This window comes from Lampris incognitus, chromosome 3, assembly GCF_029633865.1.
Source record: "Lampris incognitus isolate fLamInc1 chromosome 3, fLamInc1.hap2, whole genome shotgun sequence".
Lineage (NCBI taxonomy): Eukaryota > Metazoa > Chordata > Actinopteri > Lampriformes > Lampridae > Lampris > Lampris incognitus.
Window position 1 is genome coordinate 30,793,708 of NC_079213.1, and position 20,158 is coordinate 30,813,865.

At 44.1% G+C, this 20,158-nt stretch overlaps 3 protein-coding genes across 3 annotated transcripts; 2 read left to right on the forward strand and 1 right to left on the reverse strand.

The window, feature by feature from the left end:
- Nucleotides 1-1,684: 1,684 nt before the first annotated feature.
- Nucleotides 1,685-10,141, forward strand: dennd6b (DENN/MADD domain containing 6B). The gene is made up of 20 exons (XM_056277442.1): nucleotides 1,685-1,850; nucleotides 2,345-2,383; nucleotides 2,494-2,536; nucleotides 2,634-2,743; nucleotides 6,770-6,850; nucleotides 6,996-7,101; nucleotides 7,244-7,323; nucleotides 7,494-7,556; nucleotides 7,646-7,701; nucleotides 7,846-7,968; nucleotides 8,087-8,182; nucleotides 8,297-8,391; nucleotides 8,494-8,559; nucleotides 8,650-8,714; nucleotides 8,797-8,886; nucleotides 9,012-9,065; nucleotides 9,189-9,298; nucleotides 9,455-9,557; nucleotides 9,661-9,735; nucleotides 9,853-10,141. Exons 1-20 carry the CDS (start codon nucleotides 1,707-1,709, stop codon nucleotides 9,973-9,975), a joined length of 1,722 nt encoding a protein of 573 aa, XP_056133417.1. The 5' UTR covers nucleotides 1,685-1,706; the 3' UTR covers nucleotides 9,976-10,141.
- A 692-nt stretch (nucleotides 10,142-10,833) lies between these two features.
- gcc1 (GRIP and coiled-coil domain containing 1) lies at nucleotides 10,834-15,943 on the reverse strand. Its single transcript, XM_056277223.1, has 3 exons — nucleotides 15,673-15,943; nucleotides 13,875-15,173; nucleotides 10,834-12,774 (listed from the first exon to the last, which is right to left on the reverse strand). Exons 2-3 carry the CDS (start codon nucleotides 14,997-14,999, stop codon nucleotides 11,410-11,412), a joined length of 2,490 nt encoding a protein of 829 aa, XP_056133198.1. The 5' UTR covers nucleotides 15,000-15,173; nucleotides 15,673-15,943; the 3' UTR covers nucleotides 10,834-11,409.
- A 475-nt stretch (nucleotides 15,944-16,418) lies between these two features.
- On the forward strand, nucleotides 16,419-19,712 carry LOC130110783 (ADP-ribosylation factor 4-like). The gene is made up of 6 exons (XM_056277964.1): nucleotides 16,419-16,722; nucleotides 17,196-17,276; nucleotides 17,775-17,884; nucleotides 18,538-18,609; nucleotides 18,906-19,031; nucleotides 19,116-19,712. Exons 1-6 carry the CDS (start codon nucleotides 16,656-16,658, stop codon nucleotides 19,200-19,202), a joined length of 543 nt encoding a protein of 180 aa, XP_056133939.1. The 5' UTR covers nucleotides 16,419-16,655; the 3' UTR covers nucleotides 19,203-19,712.
- The last annotated feature ends 446 nt before the right edge of the window (nucleotides 19,713-20,158 follow it).

A 20,158-nucleotide genomic window follows, 5' to 3' on the forward strand; every position in this document is an offset into this window, starting at 1 on the left:
TATTTATACAGCACTTTTCTAAAAAAATGCCACAAGTGCTTCACAAAAAAAAGCAAAAAAACCCCAAAAAAAACAAGAGTAAGACCAAACAAGTAAGAACAAACCAAATATCAAACATTTGTAAAAGCTTTCATAAAAAGAAACGTACAGAAATAACGCCGTTTTTGAAAGAGTAGCGCGAATCCGATAAGAGGGTCAAAGGTCAGGATGTCGTGTTGCCGTAAAGCCCACCGCTGAGGCAAATGTGTAATTTGTGATATTGGGCTATACAAATAAAATTGACTCGACTCGACTCGACTTGCCACAGTATTTATTATTTCTTTGACGTTTTCTCCCAATACGTTGCAATGCGCAGTGTATCCGAAATAACTTCTTTTCGTTCGCCATTTTTTTGGTCAATATTAAATAAATAAATAAATAAATACATACATACATACATACATACATACATACATACATACATACATACATACATACATAAATAAATATAGATATGAAATAAATCCTGAAAAAAAGTAATGAGGTAATACATGTAGAAATATATAAATGCATGTAAATGTAAATATATGGGAGTCAATAGATAAATAAATACACACCTTTTAATGAAAAAAAGACATTTTTATTTATTTCATGAGACTTTTATTTTGTAATTCCATATTTATTTATTTATTTATTTCTGGAGACTTTTATTTCCTGATGCCACACTTATTTATTTTCGGCGACTTTTATTTCCTGTTGCCGCATTTATTTCCCAGCTCTTTTTATTTCCATCTGATATATTAAAATAAAAAGTGTCATTTTTATAAGATAAAAAGGTATTTATTTATTTATTCATTTATTGACTCACTTATATATTTATATTTACATTTATTTATATATTTCTATATGTATTACCTCGTCAATTTATTTCAGGATTTATTTCATATCTGTATTTATTTATGTATTTATTTAGTATTGACAAAAATAGCATCCCATAGAATCCAAACGTCCACCCTCCGCACGTGCGGGCTGTGGCGTGTTCACCGTCGCCACGTCAAGAGGCCCTCACAGAGGGGTGAGACCCCCCAGTTTAGGACGCTGCATGGAAATCAATAAAACAAGAATGAGAATGGGTCATACTGAGTTAAATCATATATTTTCAATTACAAAGACACATCTAATGGGAGATATTAGATCATTACCAGCTGGTTGAAAGGGCGGAAGTGATGAAGTGTTCAAAATGTAGAGAAGAGAGAGACGCATTATTATTGAGCGGTCAATGATTTGAAAATAATATTTTGAAAACCATTAAAGGGTTCGTACTCTAACTTCTTATTTCAGCTACTAAATTCAACAGCAATGATAAAGAGGATTTAAATGTAGTTGTTACTAATTTCAACTTTTTTGAGAATGTCTTTATGCACGCTCCATAATCCAGGTAAGAAAATCAAAATAAAGTTGAATCCGCTCATCTGGACACAAAGTTTAAACGTTTCCTCGCTCATCTAAGTGACCTCTTCAGTCTAAAAACCGCAGCCTTCCCTGCGATGAACCGATTCAACTTTGACTGTAATCGTTCCCCTATTCGTCCTCCTGGTCAGTTGGTGGCGGTAGTGCGCCCGCAAGTTGTTCGGCAACCACCATATATAACCAGGGAAGAAGAGAACGATCGCTGACGACGACGGAGACAAGGAGGAGACAACTATGAATTGGATGCCGGAGTTGTGATGGACCCGTTCGACGGCCCCGGACCTCTCCCGGATGAGACGGTGGACGCGGCGGGTCGCCGCTCTCCCTGGGCCCGTTTCTCCTCCTGGCTGGAATGTGTGTGCGTCGTCACGTTCGACCTAGAGCTCGGACAGGCCATAGAGGTACCGCCGCTAGCCGCTAGCGTCACGTCTATGTTAGCATGTCAGGTGCAAACGGTGGGGGATGCTGCCGGATGGATGCTGGTTGGTAGAGCTGCATAGTAAAAAAAAAAAAACAGACTTAACCCTGAATAATGTTCTATAATCATACATATGTATTTTCATTCATTGTTTTCACGTTCTTATATAGTATTAGTAAGTTAATATAATTTGAATGTATAGTAAGTAGTATAATGTAATAGTGTTAATGCAGTATATTAATAGTGCAATACATTAGTAGTGTAGTTAGACACATTTCAATAATAATTTAATGTAAATGTGTGTATTGATATATTTTATCAGTGTAATTACAATTCACTTATTTATTGTAACTATATATTTGCATTGTTTATCTACCTCAAACTGGATTGTAAATAGTCCCGTTTGGAAAATAAAGGGATTCTCTTCTGTATATGATCATCTGGCGCTGATTTGGTTTACTTTTTACATGGCTTCAGCTGGTGTATCCACATGATGCGAAACTTACCGAGAAGGAGGTAACGCTTTTCTTTTCTTTCCTGCCAATACAGCCATTTACTGGTGTGAAGGGTCATTTAAGGATTAACATAACATTGTAGTAATTTTGACTCCTACGATTTTCCCACAGAAAACTGGCATCTGCTATCTCTCCTTCCCTGACTCTTACTCCGGTGAGTGCTGATATCTAATCTCAGCAAAACAAAGTGATTGTGTAGCTCAGTCACTATCTTACAGATGAGATCAACTGGCCTTTGTGTTTTTTTGCAGGATGCCTCGGGGACACAAAGTTCAGCTTCAGGCTGCGTCAGTCGGTTGGTCGCAGCGGCTCCTGGTTTGGGGAAGATGCCTACAATAGGGATGCCCCTGTCACACTACAGGTGAGGCCTGTCTGAGATAACTCTTAAAAATGTCAGTGATGAAAATGAAGGCTTTCCTGAAACACTATGTGACTGGTCAATATCAGAAGCAGTTCTTTGCTGCTACTGATTGGAACAAAATAAATGATTCACTAAAATACACACACACACAGTCGTGTTTCACTATCCTTGTGCGGACCCCTCATTGACTAAGTTCATTTCCTAGCCCTTAACCCTAACTTTACCCACACAAACTACATGCCTAACCCTAACCCTTACCCTAACCTTAACCTAACCCTAATTCTAACCGTAACCCTAAAACCAACTCCTAACCCTAAAATAGACCCTTTTCCTTGTGCGGACCTCTGAAAGGTCTGCACAAGGTACGTGCTGTCAGGTTTTGCTATGTCCACACAAGGATACCTAAACGTGTACACACACACACACACACACACACTCCCCAGGGGCATGTGTCATGAAGGAGTTTCAGCAGTCAGCAAATCAGGGTATCTTTGCCTTAGCCAGTTTAATAAAACTTTATGTCGGTAGTCATGGGTTTTGGGTAATCAGTCACTCAAAGTCGATATCACATATCTCTGTTGACCCCAGCTATCTGCATAGAGCTATGAGCGAGTTCATTTTTAAAGGAAAAAAGTTGTTAACAGCACTCGGCAAATAGCTCATCTCAAACAGTGTGTTTCTTCTAGGGAACATTATAATGAGAAAAAGAACGCTTAACATTATAACGGCAAAAAGTGATCTTGTCGGTCAGAGAGGCAAGGGAGAACTGATGGAGGGAATTTATTGGTATTTATGTGTGGATTGGTATATGAATGGTTTGTTGTTAAGGCCCTTCGAGGACATGCGTTGCTGCAACAAGTTGCATTCACAATATAGGCCGCAAAGGCAAAGAGAGGCTGTGCCTGCAGCAGGGAATAGATCTCTGTTGAGTTGTCAGGAGAAATGAGGAGATGCAGACAGTCTCTGAACAGCCTTGTCCTGGGATCAGGCCATTCTTATTCACGTAAAGTTTGTTCATTCGTTTTGTGCTGTGGAAAAGTTACGAGTGTGTATGGCATTTAGACATTAAAAAGTTGAATAAAAAGATGATTAAGAAAAAGAAAAACCATAATCCATCAACAAATGAGGGGGGCACATGACAAGACAGTATTTATACAAGAGAATATTTTTCTGATATTCAGCAGTGGACAAAACACAAAATCAACTTTTTCGGTGATGTGAATACCGTGTATATATGGTGCTGTTAATTGCCCATTACCTTATCGTGTTTGTGATGTGGTCGAATGATAACATAAGATCAGTTTGGTCATTAACAAATATTTTTCTGGAGAACCCAAAATGCTAAACCCACAGAAAATGAACAGCGAGTGTGAGGTTTGATTGACAGGATGATAAATAGTGTAACATGAGATAGATACTTGCTTTCGACAAGCCATGTGGGTGTGGTGCTGCGTACCCGGGGCAATCCCGCTCTGCTGCTGAAGAGCCGTCACACTGGCATTCGCAGTGAACGGCTGCGTGTTTTCTAAAGCACGACACGCTGTGGAGATCAGGTTAGCAACTGCCTGACTTGCCTCAGCGTTCATGTTTCATACAAGCACTGGCAAGGCCCCAGAGGAGGGGTTGGCGGCAAATTTTCGGAAACTTGATGTGCCTTGGGAAAAATGACACCTGTTTTATCTGCCTTGCACTCAAACTTCTGGCACACTGTGCAATACATATTTGGAGTTTCGCCCACATCCTCTAATGCAACCCAACTAAACTCCTGTTTCCTGGATAATTGAAATACTCTCTTGCGCTTCAGTTCATAAATTTTTTGTTATCTGCTGCCATTTTCTCGTGAGTGACAAGTCTGACAGTCATGCATCACATGACTAGCCTCAATCCCCCCCCCTCCCTTTTTCTCCCCAATTGTACTTGGCCAATTACCCTATTTTCCGAGCCGTCCCGGTCGCTGCTCAACTCCCTCTGTCAATTTGGGGACGGCTGCAGACTACCACATGCCTCCTCTGATTCATGTGGAGTCGCCAGCCGCTTCGTTTTCACCTGAAAGTGAGTAGTTTCACCACGGGGATGTAGCACATGGGAGGATCACGCTATTCCCCCCCAGTTCCCCCGACCAACCAGAGAAGACTCTAGTGCAGCGACCAGGACACATACCCACATCCGGCTTCCCACCCGCAGACATGGCCATTGTGTCTGTAGGGACGCCTGACCAAGCTGGAGGTAACACGGGGATTCGAACCAGTGTGTTGGTAGGCAACGGAATAGACCGCCATGCCACCAGGGCGCCCAGCCTACTCAATTCTTGATTGGCCAATGGCGCATGCCAATATTTTCTGACGTGTGCAAGGGGAGGAGCTATTATACTGTGTACCAGAGAACAAGAATTTAATGTATGATACGACGATAATTGGAAAAAATGATTGAAACATGTTTTATCTTTTTTTTTACTAGCCCAATGTGGCATTTTACTTGCCCCGGGCAATCGGGTAATTCTTATTGTTGAACCATGAGGTATCTTCTATACAGTATGAAAAACATGAAACACAGTTAAAAAAAAAAAAGAAAAAGCGAGGATGTTGTTGAGATGCAGTATTCGAACATAATGAGTATTATGCTTAAACTGTCTGGAAGAAACAGTACTGGCCTCTACGTATATCCCTGCATCCATCATCTACACCTGCTTAATCCAATTCAGCGTTGCACAAGGGTGGAGTCTGTCCCAGCAGGCATTAGGTGGAAGGCAGGGAGACACTTTGGACAGGTCGCCAGTTCATCACAGAGCCCCTATATGTGTGTGTGTGTGTGTGTGTGTGTGTGTGTGTGTGTGTGTGTGTGTCTGTGTGTGTCTGTCTGTATGTATGTGTATAAATATATATACATGCACACACACACACACGCAATATTTCATTAGAATAATGAAATTGTCAACTGGAAAGTGAAACTGACGTCCATCTTTGTTGACTATGTTATCTGTGCGACCTGTGTCGCTGATGTTACTGTCCCCCCAGAAAGCTCATTGGTGAAGGGGGGTATTTGGATCTGACAGCCTGAACATAACCTTCGCTGTGCAGCGTAACTTACATTTGCATTCATCATTCATTCTGAGCTGGGCTGTCTGAGTTGTTTTCTTGTCATTTGACGCCTCACCTCATACCCACAATCCTTAGCAATCAAGTGTAGCAAGCACAGCAGACAATATCTACTGTAAAAACAAGTTCTATTCACAATTTTGCTATTTTTCCTTGTGTGACCTGGTTGCTTTTGATTTGTTGTTTTTTCACATTCCTGAAGGATAGTGGTCAAGAATCAGGTAGAACTACTATGTAGCACCTTTTGATATATGAAGGAGACAACAAAGACCATGTAAATCCCCCTAATTAGAAAGCAAAAACAGAGCGGGTGGCATGGCAGTCTATTCCGTTGCCTACCAACACAGGGATCGCCTGTTCTAATCCCCGTGTTACCTCTGTCTTGGTCGGGCGTCCCTGAGGACATGATTGGCCGTGTCTGTGGGTGGGAAGTCGGATGTGGGTATGTGCCCTGGTCGCTGCACTAGCACCTCCTCTGGTCGGTCGGGGCGCCTGTTCAGGGGGGAGGGGGAACTGGGGAGAATGGCATGATCCTCCCACGCGCTACGTCCCCCTGGCGAAACGCCTCACTGTCAGGTGAAAAGAAGCAGCTGGTGACTCCACATGAGGCATGTGGTAGTCTGCAGCCCTCCCCGGATCGGCAGCGGGGTCGGAGCAGCGACCGGGACAGCTCGGAAGAGTGGGGTAATTGGCCAAGTACAATTGGGGAGAAACCCCCCCCCCAAAAAATAAAAAGAGGAAGCAAAAACAGGCATCATTTGGTCATGTTCTTCTTCATGAAATGTAATGGCTTCTCCTAACAGACCTCCAGTGACTTAAACAGCAGCTTTAACCGCTAATCATCTGAGAATATGTAACCTTTTTAAGAATTTAACCTGATTTCACTCCCTCCCTTCCTTCCTTCCCCACCCACCCTACCTCCATCTTTCAGCGAGAGCCGGCCCATTTCCATGGTTACGTGTACTTCAGACAAGTCAAGGACGTCTCTGTCAAAAGAGGCTATTTTCAGAAGGTGAGCGTCAGTGCAGTCAACCATTCTCACATTGTCTCTAGTGTACAGAAATAAAGACTGAAAGCAGAGACAGACTAAATGGAGCACTGCTGATGTGGTAACTGCAACTGACGTAATTTTCACCTTTCCCCCCCTGTTGCGGTAGTCCCTTGTCCTAGTATCCAGGCTACCTTATATCCACCTCTTCCACACCCTGCTGCAGATCATTGCCCCCGAGTATTTTGAGAAGTTGGAGCCTTGCCTAGAAGCAGGTGAGATGAGATATGACAAGGTCATTAAATATCTTGGAAGAGAAATGTGCATTACTCTGTGGAAGAGTGTTGGGTATGGAAACAGTTGGTGTATCTTCAGTTTGGGACCTCTAGTGTGACTTTTTTTTTTAACCTTTTGCAGTATGTAACGAAATTGACCAGTGGCCTTCACCCGTGCCAGGGTTGACCCTCAACCTGCCTGTGATGGGAGTGGTCTTACAAGTAAGAAGAGGTCCACATATTAACATTTTACATGCTAGCAACATGAATAGGTGCAAGAACTTATCCCAACAGCACCTTGAAACCATAGACAATATGGAATTAAAGTATTCTTGTCACCTGTTTTCAAGCACTTGGTTACTATAGTAAAAAGTCTGATACCGTCTCACCAGGTCAGAATCCCATCAAAGACAGACAAACCAGGGGGAAGCCCAGTGAAACAGGCCCTGAAAGAGGTTTGTGTCAATACAGGGTTTTGCATTCTGGTTATTCTTCAATAACACTGAGATTATGTTTTAGAATAAAAGATATCTCACCCTCACAGAATCTCCTGCCAGCCCCCACGATGCTGCCCACTATCCATGAGCTGGACCTGTTTAAGTAAGTCATGAATTCTGGGTTCTGCTGAGTGCACGAGTGAATCTGTGGCACTGGAAAAAAAATCATACATGTCACTCGGGAAATGCAGTCAGTGAGAACCATCTTGTACATTTAAATCAGAATGTGCCCCCTGATTTTGCCCAGGTGTTTCCAGTCGGTCCTGATCCACCTGCAGATGCTCTGGGAGCTGATGTTGCTCGGGGAACCCGTGGTTGTGATGGCACCGTCTCCTGACATTTCTTCGGAGTCCGTGCTGGCTCTAGTAAGGTAATTGACATATTGGTGAAATTACCCCATGAAGTGTGCCGTGGTGGGGCTTTGTTAACCTAAGGTTTATACCTGGAACCACATTGTTCTGAAACCTTTCTACTCTGCTTCCCTTTAGCTCAATTGCTCCACTGAAGTATTGCTGTGACTACAGGCCCTACTTCACCATCCACGATAGTGAGTTCAGAGAGTACACCACCAGGACACAAGCGCCGTGAGTAGGATATTCTCCCTCCACAGCAAGGGCGTAACGTATTTGTTCATGACTTAGTGGAGCACTTCGGCATTACCTTTTGAATCTTTCTTTGCCTTTGTCACATGCTTTCAGGCCCAACGTGATCCTGGGCATCACCAACCCCTTCTTCATCAAGACCTTTCAGTGTTGGCCCCACATTGTGCGCCTCGGAGAACTCAAGATGTGGGGTAAGATGAGTGCGATCACAGAGGACATTTTCAGCTCCTTCTTGTGTCCCACCCATTATATTAGCAACATGGTATTACTCTGAACTGTGTATCTACTTTCAGGGGACATGCCAAAACAGGTCAAGGTGAAGAAATTGGCCAAACTGAAAACACTTGACACTAAACCAGGTGAAACATGGTGCGAGACTGACACACTATTCAACCCTTGTGTGAATATCACCAGGTCATTCTGGTTTTTCTTGCCCTTGTTCCCGTTAGGCATCTACACAGCATATAAAACATTCCTGCACAAAGATAAGGTTCTTATCAAGAGGCTACTCAAGGTAAGTTGTCTTCAAAGCTGGTCGAAATTCAGAAAAGACCCATGATCAGTCAGTCAGTCTGTGTCCTTTTCTTTGGCTGTAGGGTATCCAAAGAAAGAGACCATCGGAGGTACAGACTGCCATCTTGAGAAGACATCTGTTAGAGCTCACTCAAAGCTTTATCATCCCGCTGGTGCGATCCCTTTTCCCCCCACATATCTAAACAATTGCAACTGCCTCATCCAGCAGGACATCCTATTAAAACTACATCAGCAATGCACCGTGCTCCTCAGATACTATCTCCTCTTTCTTTTTCAGGAGCGATATATGGCTAGCCTGATGCCACTACAGAGATCTGTAACTCCATGGAAGGTCGGTAACATTAGGCTAAACTGCTTGTGAATGCTGGAATCCTGTGTTGCAGTAAAAAAAAACAAAAAAAAAAACGGTCTTGGTTGTGTGTATTTAACGTCATGTGTGTTTTTTGCCTCCCAGACTCCTCCTCAAATCCGTCCCTTCAATCAGGAAGAGTTCATGGGGACTCTGGAACATGCTGGCCCTCAGCTCACCTCAGTGCTCAAAGGAGATTGGATGGGTCTGTACAGGTAAGCCTTCCCTGAACTCTATGATTGAGGATCAGTGGTGCTGTCATCTCCAATCTAAATTCACTATGTTGACCTGTGTTTAATGTCCAAACCACCTTTTTTTTTTATACTGGTGTTGATTTTGAGTTTTTGGTCTTCATCCCGTGGCTTTTCCAGGAAATTCTTCAGGTCACCCAACTTTGACGGCTGGTATCGTCTTCGGCACAGGGAGATGACCCAGAAACTAGAATGCCTTCATCTGGAGGTCGTCTGCGATGCCGTAAGTTCACTCAGATCCCACTGCTGGTACCTCTTTCATACTAAGGTGGTTTACAACCTGGTTGTTGTTGTAGTCATGTTATTGTGCTGATGTCCATGTGCAGGATCTGCTGGGTTGGACCAAAGACAAGTCTGAGGTGGAAATTGTTGACCTGGTTCTGAAACTGAGAGAAAAGCTGGTAAGCCAACACGGTTGTCACAGTTCTCATATTTTCCTTGAAAAAAATGGCCTTTCACTCAGAAAAAAAAGGTACCAGACCAGCGTCGCCACAGATATTCTGCATATATCGCTTCAGGTGAAGGCTCGCAGACAGCAGCTCTCAATGAAGGACGGGGTTCTGGACAAGCTGGAAGGATTCATCCAGACCATCATCAGCTCACTACCAGAGGACCTACAGAATGTACTGCACAGATGCTGATACACACACACACACACACACACACACACTTGATTAACCTCTGAAAATTCCCTTACACCGTTGCCATAACCACAAACCTGCCACAAGTAGGATATTGCAATATTTAGGTGTAGAACTTTAGATAAGGTCAGTATGTTTAGGGATATTTTGCTATGGACACTTTGATGCCTTCACTAAGTTTGGGGGGCAGGGGGGTGGGGGGGGATGCCCATTAATTTTTAGGGGATTTTGCAGCATTTGACATGTCAAAGATAATACTGTATATGTTACAGGTTTTTATTAACCAGTTGATTTTGCCGCGCTGCAGTTGACATGCTGTGAAAAGTGTATTGCAAGTTATGGACAGTCAGTTTCACAGGATCATTGTAGGTTAATTTGTCCCCGCTGTAGTGAACCCCTTTCCTTTCCACGTGGAGAAAACACTAATGACCTTGCTGTTGAGCATCCGTCATTTACACTTACTACTTGAGCCAGTGCGACATCCTGTTGCATTTTTTTCTTCCTTGTTTCTATTTATTTACAAAGTCTTAACTCTTACCTCAGATTACACCCGCTCTTGAAATGAGGCGTCATTTGTGCAGCGTTAATCCTTTATTTACTGACACGTACAACCACACCTCTTATTTGCCCTACAGACCGGTTCCTGATACATTTCAGGCTAGTGAATGTAAAATGGACACACTTGACCATGCATTTCCTGTTGAGAATTTCACTGTTATTAAACGTTTTTTTCCCCAAAATTGTGGTAAAACGTTTCAGAAATATTGAATTTGAAATAAAATGTATATGTTAAATGTATGATTTACTGTGATTTTTAACTTTTTTTTTTTTTTTAAATATCCTTATTAAATGTATGAAATTGGCCCACTGAGTGAATTAACAAGGAAAAAAATAGTTTTATTTCAGCCAGGGAATCAAAAATATACATATTAATGATATGGAGAACTGCATAACAAGTTATCTTCCAAAAGACTGCATCAGAAACATACCCACAGTGTAGTCTTAAGATATATCATACACACATTTGACGGGAGCAAGCGTTAAAGCTACATATGCCAATCAGATAAGTTCATTTTGATCACTCAAAAATAGAGATTTTCAGATGTGGCAATGGTTTGAATATAAAGTTAATATAGACGAAGTGCATTTATGGAATGAAAAGTTTAATTACAAGGGAATGTAAAACTATAATAGTGTCATCATCGAAACAAGTATAATGGTTAAACTGTACCAGTTCGTAAAGGGAACAGAGTAAGTTGGGAAGCAAAGGTTTAAAGAACATCGGAGTCGATAACTTGATTCTGAAGTTGCTCGTCTTAGCACCACACCTGAATAAATACACGTCAGTGAGGCAAACACTTGTTGACCATCTGTGGGGTGATTAGGCCAGCCTTGGTTGTTAATGAGGATGTAGACATTTAGTTCTCCTCAGTATTATCTCAACCCTGCCTGCCACCATGTCTGCCCCTGCAGTTTAAATACAGCCTGCTTCTCCTGGGGACTGAAGTGAAGGATGGTCAGGATGGCAGTGAGAGTCTGCTGGCGCCCCCTGCTGTCCTGCAGGGTGAGAAACTTGTAGATGACATTTTTGAGGTACTCCAGGTTGGCCCCCTCCCTGCCCTGGTCTCTCAGTAGTTTGTCCAGCTGGACCCTCAGCTCAGCCACCTCCTCGTCATGCCTCTCCCCATTGGCAATGAGCTTCCCCTGCAGCTGATGCAGGTCCTCCTCCAGGCGCCGCTTCTGCCTGCGAAGTGAGCCAATCTCCACCTCCTTCCTGGCCAGCTGCTCGGCATACAAAAGCAAGGTGGGTTCATTGGGCCCCACCAGCCTCAGGGCTTGGGCAATGATGCCGCTCTCGTCCTGGGCGAGGTCATCCACGCTGGCCTCGTCACTGTTGCTGCTGCCCCCATCTGCTGTAGCTCTGGAGTCTGCAACTCTGTCAGCCTCATCGCTGCTGCTGTGGCCTCGGTGGCCATAAGTGATAGCTGTCGAACGCAGCTTCTCCAGTTCTTTGTCCTTCTCCGCCAGCAGGGCCATGGTGCGATCCCTTTGCTTGTGAATCTCCCCCTCCAGCTTTAGCAGGCTCTCCCTGTGCTGGGCCTCGGCTCGCTCCAGATCCTGTTTGTGGCTCTGCTGTGTGACGAGCAGCTGCTGCTGACGCTCTTCCAGCTGCTGCCTGTGTTTGGCCTCGGCCTCGTCACTATGGATGCGTAGGTTGATATACTTTTCCTTCAACTCGACCAGCTGGTCGCGGGTCTCCTCCAGCTCCTTGGCCTGGCAACCATCTTTGGTGTTCTTATTCTTTAGCACCACCTGTGCCCGCACCTTGTAGCGCTCAAACTCCTCCTTCAGCTGCCGCAGTTCCTGCTGGTAGTAAAGGGCTGATGCCTTCTCGCCGTCAGAGATCTCTGTTCCACCTATTCCAGTTCCTAGTTCATCCTTCATGTCAGCCAGCTTCTCTATCTCCAGCATCTGCTCGGGGTTCCTCTGGGAGGCCAACAGCAGCAGCCGTTTGACCTTCTCCAGCTTTTCTTTCAACACGTTGACATCCAGGTTGGCCTCGTCCATGTTCAGGTCAGTGGAGACCCTGCTGGCAGCAGCAATTGCCAGGGTTTTGTTTTCTGTGTCCAGCTGCAAGATGCGCTCCTTCAGCCTGTGTGCAGCCTGCTGGTCCCTCTGCCGGGCTTTCTCGCACGCCCCCAGCAACTCGGATAGTTCGGATACACGTTCCTCCAAACTGGCCACTCGACTTTCCTCGGCCTGGGCTTGATCGCGTGCATGCTCCTCCGCCTGCGTTGCCTATCAAATGAGAAACACATTTGAATCATGAAGGGGCTTTTATAGCCAGCAAAAAAAAAAAAAAAAAGCACGTGTACGGCTGTCCGCAGGGTCCAGATATATAAAAGATGTCAAAGTTGAACTTAGCAACATATTGGTATAATTTTTGTAATATGACACTAGATATCAAATGGGATTTTTGTTTTTGTAATATTGTGAGATAACTTATAATGTTGTCATTTCCTGGCATGCATTACTGAACTTACTAAAGTGTTCCAGCTGAGTAAAATGAACTCTCCCTGCTTGGTCATCATACCCACATTACTAATGATCGTTTCTCAACATTTATTTGGGTGTAAATATCGAATGAAAGCACCAATAGTCATCCCCAAAATATCACCACATTATCGATAGAGGTCTTCAGTCAAAGTTATTGTGATGTTTAATTTTGTCAGTATTGCTCAGCTGTATGTCAAAGCAGACTGAGCGGACGTCCACCCTGGGAGTCCATGCAGCAGTCATTTTATATGTCCACGTGGACCTTTCATCTGTCTGTCATCCATCAGACCGATGTCACAAAATATGCCTTGGCTTGCTAGTTTCACACAGAGCATTATTTTATGTCGGACTACAGGGGAAATGGAGATAACTGCTTTGAGGAGAGGCTTGCTGAAGAGGTCCGGCAGCCTGTTGAATTAAGTGGTTTCACGTAACATCTCGTCACTGTCCTTTTTGCCATTGCCTGGAGGCAACTAACTCCTTTATTTATTTATTCATTCTACCTCCATATAAAACTCCACTTTGCATACAAAATATTATGGGCAATGCAGTCTATGAAATGGGATGACATTCATTCAGTATGCTTTGAGAATGTTTAACAATGAAAGGTGAAAGTCTGCATACAGTCCAGCAGACTGTCTTTATGCGTGCTCAATAATCCAGGTAAGGAAATCACAGAAATGAGCATTTTCAATGCTCTGTAAGTACCTTTAGACAAACAGGCAAATAAAAACAACACATAAGGTCATAAAAGTTTTTTTTTTTCTCAGATTGGTATATCTGTTTTGTGATTATTCTTGTATAATGGATAAGGAGGTTTGTGATGTTTCATGTGTTAGTACCTTTTTGATCTCACACTGTAACTGCTGCTGGTAGTGAATCTTCAGCTCTGCCAGCTCCTGCTGCAGCTCCTCCGTGCGGGGATCCGGCTTACTCTTCTCCATCTGCACTGCCAGCAGGCTCCTCCTCAACTCCTCCCGCTGCTCAGTCACCTCCTTGAGTCGCGCCTCATGCTCCAAACCCCGGTCTACCGCCTGGGTGCTCTGCAGCAGAGCTGCCCTTGCATCCTCTAAGCGGAGCTCCGCGTCCTGCCTCAGGTCTCTCTCCTCCTGGAGGAGCTTCTGGAGCTCGCGGAGCATCAGGGCGTGATCACTCTGCTCCTGCTCTCTCTCGTGCTGCTGGGTGATGACGCGGGCCTTGCTCTCGGCCAGCTGCTCCTGCAGGGTCTGCATCTCCACATCCTGCTGCCTCCTGCTTTCCTCCAGCTTCCCCTGCAGCTCCTCCAGCTCCTGCTTCATGATTCTTTTGTCGGCCTGGAAGCTCGCCTCCATTCTGGACTTTTCCTGAGTGACCGTCGCGAGGGAGCTGGTGAGGGTGGTGAGCTGGTTTTTCAGTTGGAGAACTCGCTTGTTTGTCTCCACAGTGGTTGTGGTGTTGGTAGTGGTGGCGGCTGAGGTTATTTGCTGCTGCTGGTCTGGCCCTCCACTACTGCTGGAGCTGATGCCGCTCTCTGAGCCGCTGGCCTCTGCCTCAGACCTGTGGGCTAGTGAGGGGCCAGACATGCCCACCTCACCTGGGTGGGCTCCGTTCTCCTCCTCTACCTGTTCACCTCTGGTGCTTCCACTGGTTACGCTGGTGGCAGTGTCTGCTGAGGCTGCTGTGTCTAGACTGTCCTCGCTGTGCAGAGAACAGTGGTCATCTGGCAAGTCCGAGATTGCAGAGGCATCCCCAACCCCACTGAGGGAGCCATCATCGCCACGCTGGCTGAAATCAACCTCCTGAGAAACAGTCAACACCTTCAAACTGGCCTCGAGAGCCTCCTTCTCTTTTAACAGACTCTTATACGCTCTGACTACATCTTTGAAACGGGTTTGGTACTGTATCAGTTGGTGCTTCTGGGTTTCGATTGTGTCCAAAAGCTCTTTCTTACTGGGGCCACCCCCAAAGGTCATCCCAAACTTCTCCATAGCTTTGGTCCAAGTTTTAGCCAAAAATCCAGCTCAGCTTGGGCCCATACTTATTTGTCCAATTGCAAATCCATTAAATATGGAAAAATCTTTGTCAGCTGTTACAGCTCATGAGGTTTACATATAGCTGTATGTATCTGCCATTGAAATCGATGAAACTGGACTGATGAATTCCTGTCACAAGAGAACAGACACATTTGTCAAGGGTACATAGCAGTGACATGTCAGCAGATAGGGCAGTTGACAGCTTGTGTGGCCTTTAAAAGTGACATGGGTTACTACAATAATAAACATCGGCATTAACTGCTAAACGCTTGAAAGAGTGTAATGTTTTCCAGTTTTCAGCTGCCTGAATAGGATTGATCTAGCATGATAAACGTCATTCATGAAACTACAACATCAGATCCTACAACAGATACGGGTATCAAGAGAAGCACACGCCTTACGGCAGAAAACTGCGTTTGGATGACAACTCGTATGATGATGAACGTCGGCCTCCCGGCACCCGTAGGCCTATTTAGCCAAACGTTAGCTCGCAATAACGGGACGAAGTCTATTTCTTTATATTCAAACCATATGTGATCAGGCTGTACGTTAAACACAATAACTAACGTTAAAGCCGGCTGAGGATAAACACTTTTAAAAAAAGCGCAACTGAGTTTTAGAGTCTCACCTTTAAAGCGAACGCTGACAGGGTGGCCGTTAGCGGTGGGCGCAAAAGTACTCAAACGGGAATCCGTTCCGAGCCGATGACAACGATCCCGAACGATTTTTAAATATTACTTTATTTTGTGTGTGTGTGTTGTTAAAAGTCGATTGAGAAATTATTTAGCCAAAGTGACGCCCTTGAATAGTACCAACCGGCTGTTTTGGACGTTAGCGGGCAGGCTACCCAATATGGTTGAGGTCCGACACGGAAGAGGAAGGCGGAGCTTCCGGTGAGAGGAGTTTCCGCTGAGAGGAGCCGCTGGTTAAAGAGAGAGTGGTCACGTTACCTGCTGCTACCCTGTGCACGAACTGCACTATTACAGCTTCTTTGGTTGTTTGCCTTTAAGGCGTTGGTGATTTCAACATTATTTGTTAAGTTGGTACGATATTCTACCGAGAAAATTATCTAAAAAAAAGACAGTAAAACACCAAAAAGCATGGCTCAAATTGAAACTACAAAAAACAAAACGCTGTGCGGCTGTGGCGTCTTGCGTCCCTTGCCATCCTCCCGAACAAGCGGCATTAACCAAAACAAGCTGTGCAAGCGGCCATGTTTAAAAGGTCTAAATACTAGTCGGGTCCTTTGTTATTCCACACTTTGTCCCAGGTGAACAACGCTCGGTAATCGTGAAGCCCTCGTCGCTGTATAATCGTGCAATAAAACCCCGGTTTTTTTGCCACGTGTAGTAATCAGGATTTTAAAGGAGGAGACGCCGGCCGGAGTCTGTCCTCTTAATAAAGTTGAGTGAAAGCTGTGACGTCATTTGTTCCGCGTTGGCCTGGACGTGGCACTGAGGAGGAGGCTGCACCCACTCCTGTCCGGCGGCGGATTACAACGCTCATCCAGACCCGACGTTTCGCTGTTTGTCCATCACTAATTTTTGACTTGTCGTCTTCCAATTTTATTTTTTTTTCTCTCACGACCGCCGAATCGGGACATTCCACAAAATGGGACTGACAATTTCTTCGTTATTCTCCAGGCTATTCGGGAAGAAACAGATGAGGATACTTATGGGTGAGCAGCGGGAGCCGTGTTAGCCGCCGTGCTAGCTTCATCGGCAGGACCCGGGGGGGGGGGGTTGTCATCGGAACCGATACCACACATATATACATATGTATTTACATATGTATCATATTAGTTGTTTCCTAAACCTGCTACATGGTATCATGCACGTTCGCGTATGCCTCGCATTCTGTCAGAGGCTAGTTAGAATGTATGTCAAGTTGAGTTGGCTAATGTTAACAGTAATGAGCAAACACTTAACTAGATAAGATAAGTAGACCTTACTCAGTTAATTCTAGCCAAGCTGCCAAACTCTAGGATTTGATGGGCTTTCCTTTTCAGGAGGAATGCATGTGACAAGAAATGGTTCCCCGCCGTGTCGGATCTCATGTGTCTTATGCTAGTTTGACAGGCCAGTCACAACGCTGGTTAAGATCAAAATGGGTTTTTACTTGTTGACCTTCTCTCCTTTGTTCTGTCTACAGTGGGTTTGGATGCTGCTGGAAAGACCACTATCCTGTACAAACTGAAGCTTGGGGAAATTGTGACAACTATTCCAACCATTGGTAAATGAAATGCCTTAATACCATAGTGTCATGTTAAAACATGGTGACTTATGATAAATAGATGGCTGTTAAAAACTTGACATTTGAGTTATATGATCTTTGGATAGGCCATCAGTGTCGAACTGAATGAGTTTGTCTTGTGTGATGGTAGTTGCAGACCAGAGAAAGCAGTAGAATGGCACCAGTGCTGTCTGTGCTTGCAGGTCAGATAGTGCTTTTAATGGCAGATTGGTTGATAAGACAACGTTGTGTAGTTGTCAAAATGAGCATTTACTATATGGAATGTGCAAGTAACGTAAACACAATACCATTGCAGTCATCTGAGTGCTGAAATAATCACAAAATTATGGTTATGCATGTCATGTTTGATTTTTATTTTTTTTAACGAGGGCATTTCGACCATAGTCTGCTGGCTGTGTTTCAGTATATTTATGCTCATTGTTAGTAACATCAGGTTTTGTTCATAGCTGTGCTGATTGTCCCTTTCCGTTCCCTCAGGTTTTAACGTGGAGACCGTAGAGTACAAGAATATCTGCTTCACGGTGTGGGATGTGGGTGGCCAGGACAAGATCCGACCTCTCTGGAGACACTATTTCCAGAACACACAGGTACTATGACCTTTGACATCACCACTTATAACATCATAGGCTTTTTGACTGCCAAAATCACAAATGATCAATGACTTCTCCATCACTTGATTCTTGTCCCTGTATCTCTGACTAATGACTCTGGTCTCTGTCACTCTAACTTCTGCTGTCTGCTTGGAAATCAATGAACAGTTCCTATTAAAAGGCACTGACGTTCACGGCAATTAGGGCTGGGCAGTATATCTATATTATATCAATATCATGATATAATACTAGATGTCATCTGGGATTTTGGATAGTGTAATATGACATAAGTGCTGTCGTTTCCTGGTTTTAAAGGCTGCAGTAAAGAGATGCAATTTTCTGAACTTGTTAGACTGTTCTAGCCGTTATATCATTTGTTTCTACGTGTTTCGATATCATATCCACATTGCTAATGGGTATTTATCAAAAATGTCATTGTGTAAATATTTTGTGAGAGCACCAATGGTCATCTCTGCGATATCATCAAAATATCAGTATCGAGGTATTCAGGCAAAACTATCATGCATGATATTTGATTTTGTCCATATCGCCCACCCCTAATGGCAATATACAATCTTGACAGTTCCATATCGGTGGCAAAATAAAGTGAAATACACATCTTCCTGACCTTTTAAATCTATGTTTTGCAGGGTCTTATCTTTGTTGTGGACAGCAACGACAGAGAGAGGGCGTCAGAGTCAGCAGAGGAGTTGTCAAAAATGGTAACTACTTGGACTTTGCTCTTCAGAAGGCCTGGTGTGATTTATTTGCTCCTCACACCTTTGTCAATATTGGGAAACTAATGAATTATGTAATTATGAAAAAGAAAATTAAATGTTGATACCTCAGCTGGCATGAGAAAATAGTCATTTGGTTGTAGATAATAATGCTATATGTACAGTGATCACTCAGATTTCAGTTATCGATGACCCATGGCCCTCTGTATACGTTTTAGCTTGTAACCGTACACCATTTTTTATCTTCAAACTTTTTCATTTTTTCTCCCTTTCTTGTGCAGTTGCAAGAAGATGAGCTGAGAGACGCCGTGTTGCTAGTGTTTGCTAATAAACAGGATTTACCCAACGCGATGCCTGTGAGTGAGCTGTCAGACAAGCTAGGCCTGCAGAGTTTGCGCAGCAGAACCGTAAGTCTCTCTAACACGTGATGGAAATGGATTGGCTCGATTGTTGTAAGGTAACAGGTTCCTCCCTCTCTTCTCTCTCTGCAGTGGCACATCCAGGCTACCTGTGCCACCCAGGGCACGGGATTATACGAGGGACTGGATTGGCTATCCAATGAGCTGTCAAAGCGCTAGAGAAGGAGGAGGAGGAGGCGGGAAAAGGAGCAGGACCGGATTGAGCGACTTATTCTGATTTGAATATGTGCAGAGACGTGAGAGGAAGATAGAATAAGAAAGTAAGCAAATAGAAGAGGAGGAGAAGGAGGTGCGGAACAAAGCATTTCATCGGAGGAAAATGCAAACCCCCCCCTTTTTAAATTATAAGAGTGTATGTCTGGTAGAACTTGCAGTCATGGACTTTGCGCTCAGTTTCTGTTTTGAAGCCTTTTTTCCTCACCGTTCTTTTCCTTTTTATGCCCTGTGTTGTCCAAGCAGATGTCTCTTAAGCTGTTTATATCTTTATTTTTTTTGTCTGTTCATGCCTCCCTACTCCCTTGACAGTAAAAATGTTTTTATTTGCATGTTTTAACAGAAGAAAATCCCCCCTCCCAAAAAAAAGAAAAATGGAATCACATAATGGTTGTGCTGATGTTATTTGTCATGGAATGAGCAGTCGGGGGCTTCCAGGTTTTGTTGGGTGAGTGGGTGGGGTTGGGGTGGGGTGTAGATACAGATTGGGATAGAGGACATTCCCCGGGGTGAGGAAGGGGTGGGGTCGGGGGTCTAAGTCCCCCTTTAGCTTTTCATTGGCTTGTCGCAGTGACTCATTCCACGAAGCTGAATCTGCAGGCCATTCCTTAACAATGTGAAGCGTGCGGGAACTTATTTTCCAGGACCATTATGATGCAATAAAAGTTTTTTTTTCTTTTTCTTTTTTTTCTTCTTCTTGTCAACCGTTGCATCGTTGTCACCGTTCTTTCTGGCATTGGCTGGCTAGGCACGGATTATTGTGCGACATAATATGACACCATTTCTTTCTCATAACCGCAGTGCAGAAAATAACATAAGCTCACGTGTAGAGTTGCCTTGTTTCGTCCGTCAACAGGTTCTGGTGGTGGGAAACTGGAGCGGAGTCATTTAAAAACCGCTTT

Bases quoted from the DNA above. Each gene is read 5' to 3' on its own strand.
- gcc1 (XM_056277223.1), bottom strand. From the start codon at position 14,999: ATGGAGAAGTTTGGGATGACCTTTGGGGGTGGCCCCAGTAAGAAAGAG. The intron at 12,775-13,874 runs GTACTAACACAT...CTCATTTGATAG, and splicing joins TACAGTGTGAGATCAAAAAG to GCAACGCAGGCGGAGGAGCA.
- LOC130110783 (XM_056277964.1), top strand. From the start codon at position 16,656: ATGGGACTGACAATTTCTTCGTTATTCTCCAGGCTATTCGGGAAGAAA. The intron at 17,277-17,774 runs GTAAATGAAATG...CCGTTCCCTCAG, and splicing joins GACAACTATTCCAACCATTG to GTTTTAACGTGGAGACCGTA. The intron at 18,610-18,905 runs GTAACTACTTGG...TTTCTTGTGCAG, and splicing joins CAGAGGAGTTGTCAAAAATG to TTGCAAGAAGATGAGCTGAG.
- dennd6b (XM_056277442.1), top strand. From the start codon at position 1,707: ATGGACCCGTTCGACGGCCCCGGACCTCTCCCGGATGAGACGGTGGAC. The intron at 8,715-8,796 runs GTAAGTTGTCTT...CTTTGGCTGTAG, and splicing joins TTATCAAGAGGCTACTCAAG to GGTATCCAAAGAAAGAGACC. The intron at 9,558-9,660 runs GTAAGTTCACTC...GTCCATGTGCAG, and splicing joins TGGAGGTCGTCTGCGATGCC to GATCTGCTGGGTTGGACCAA.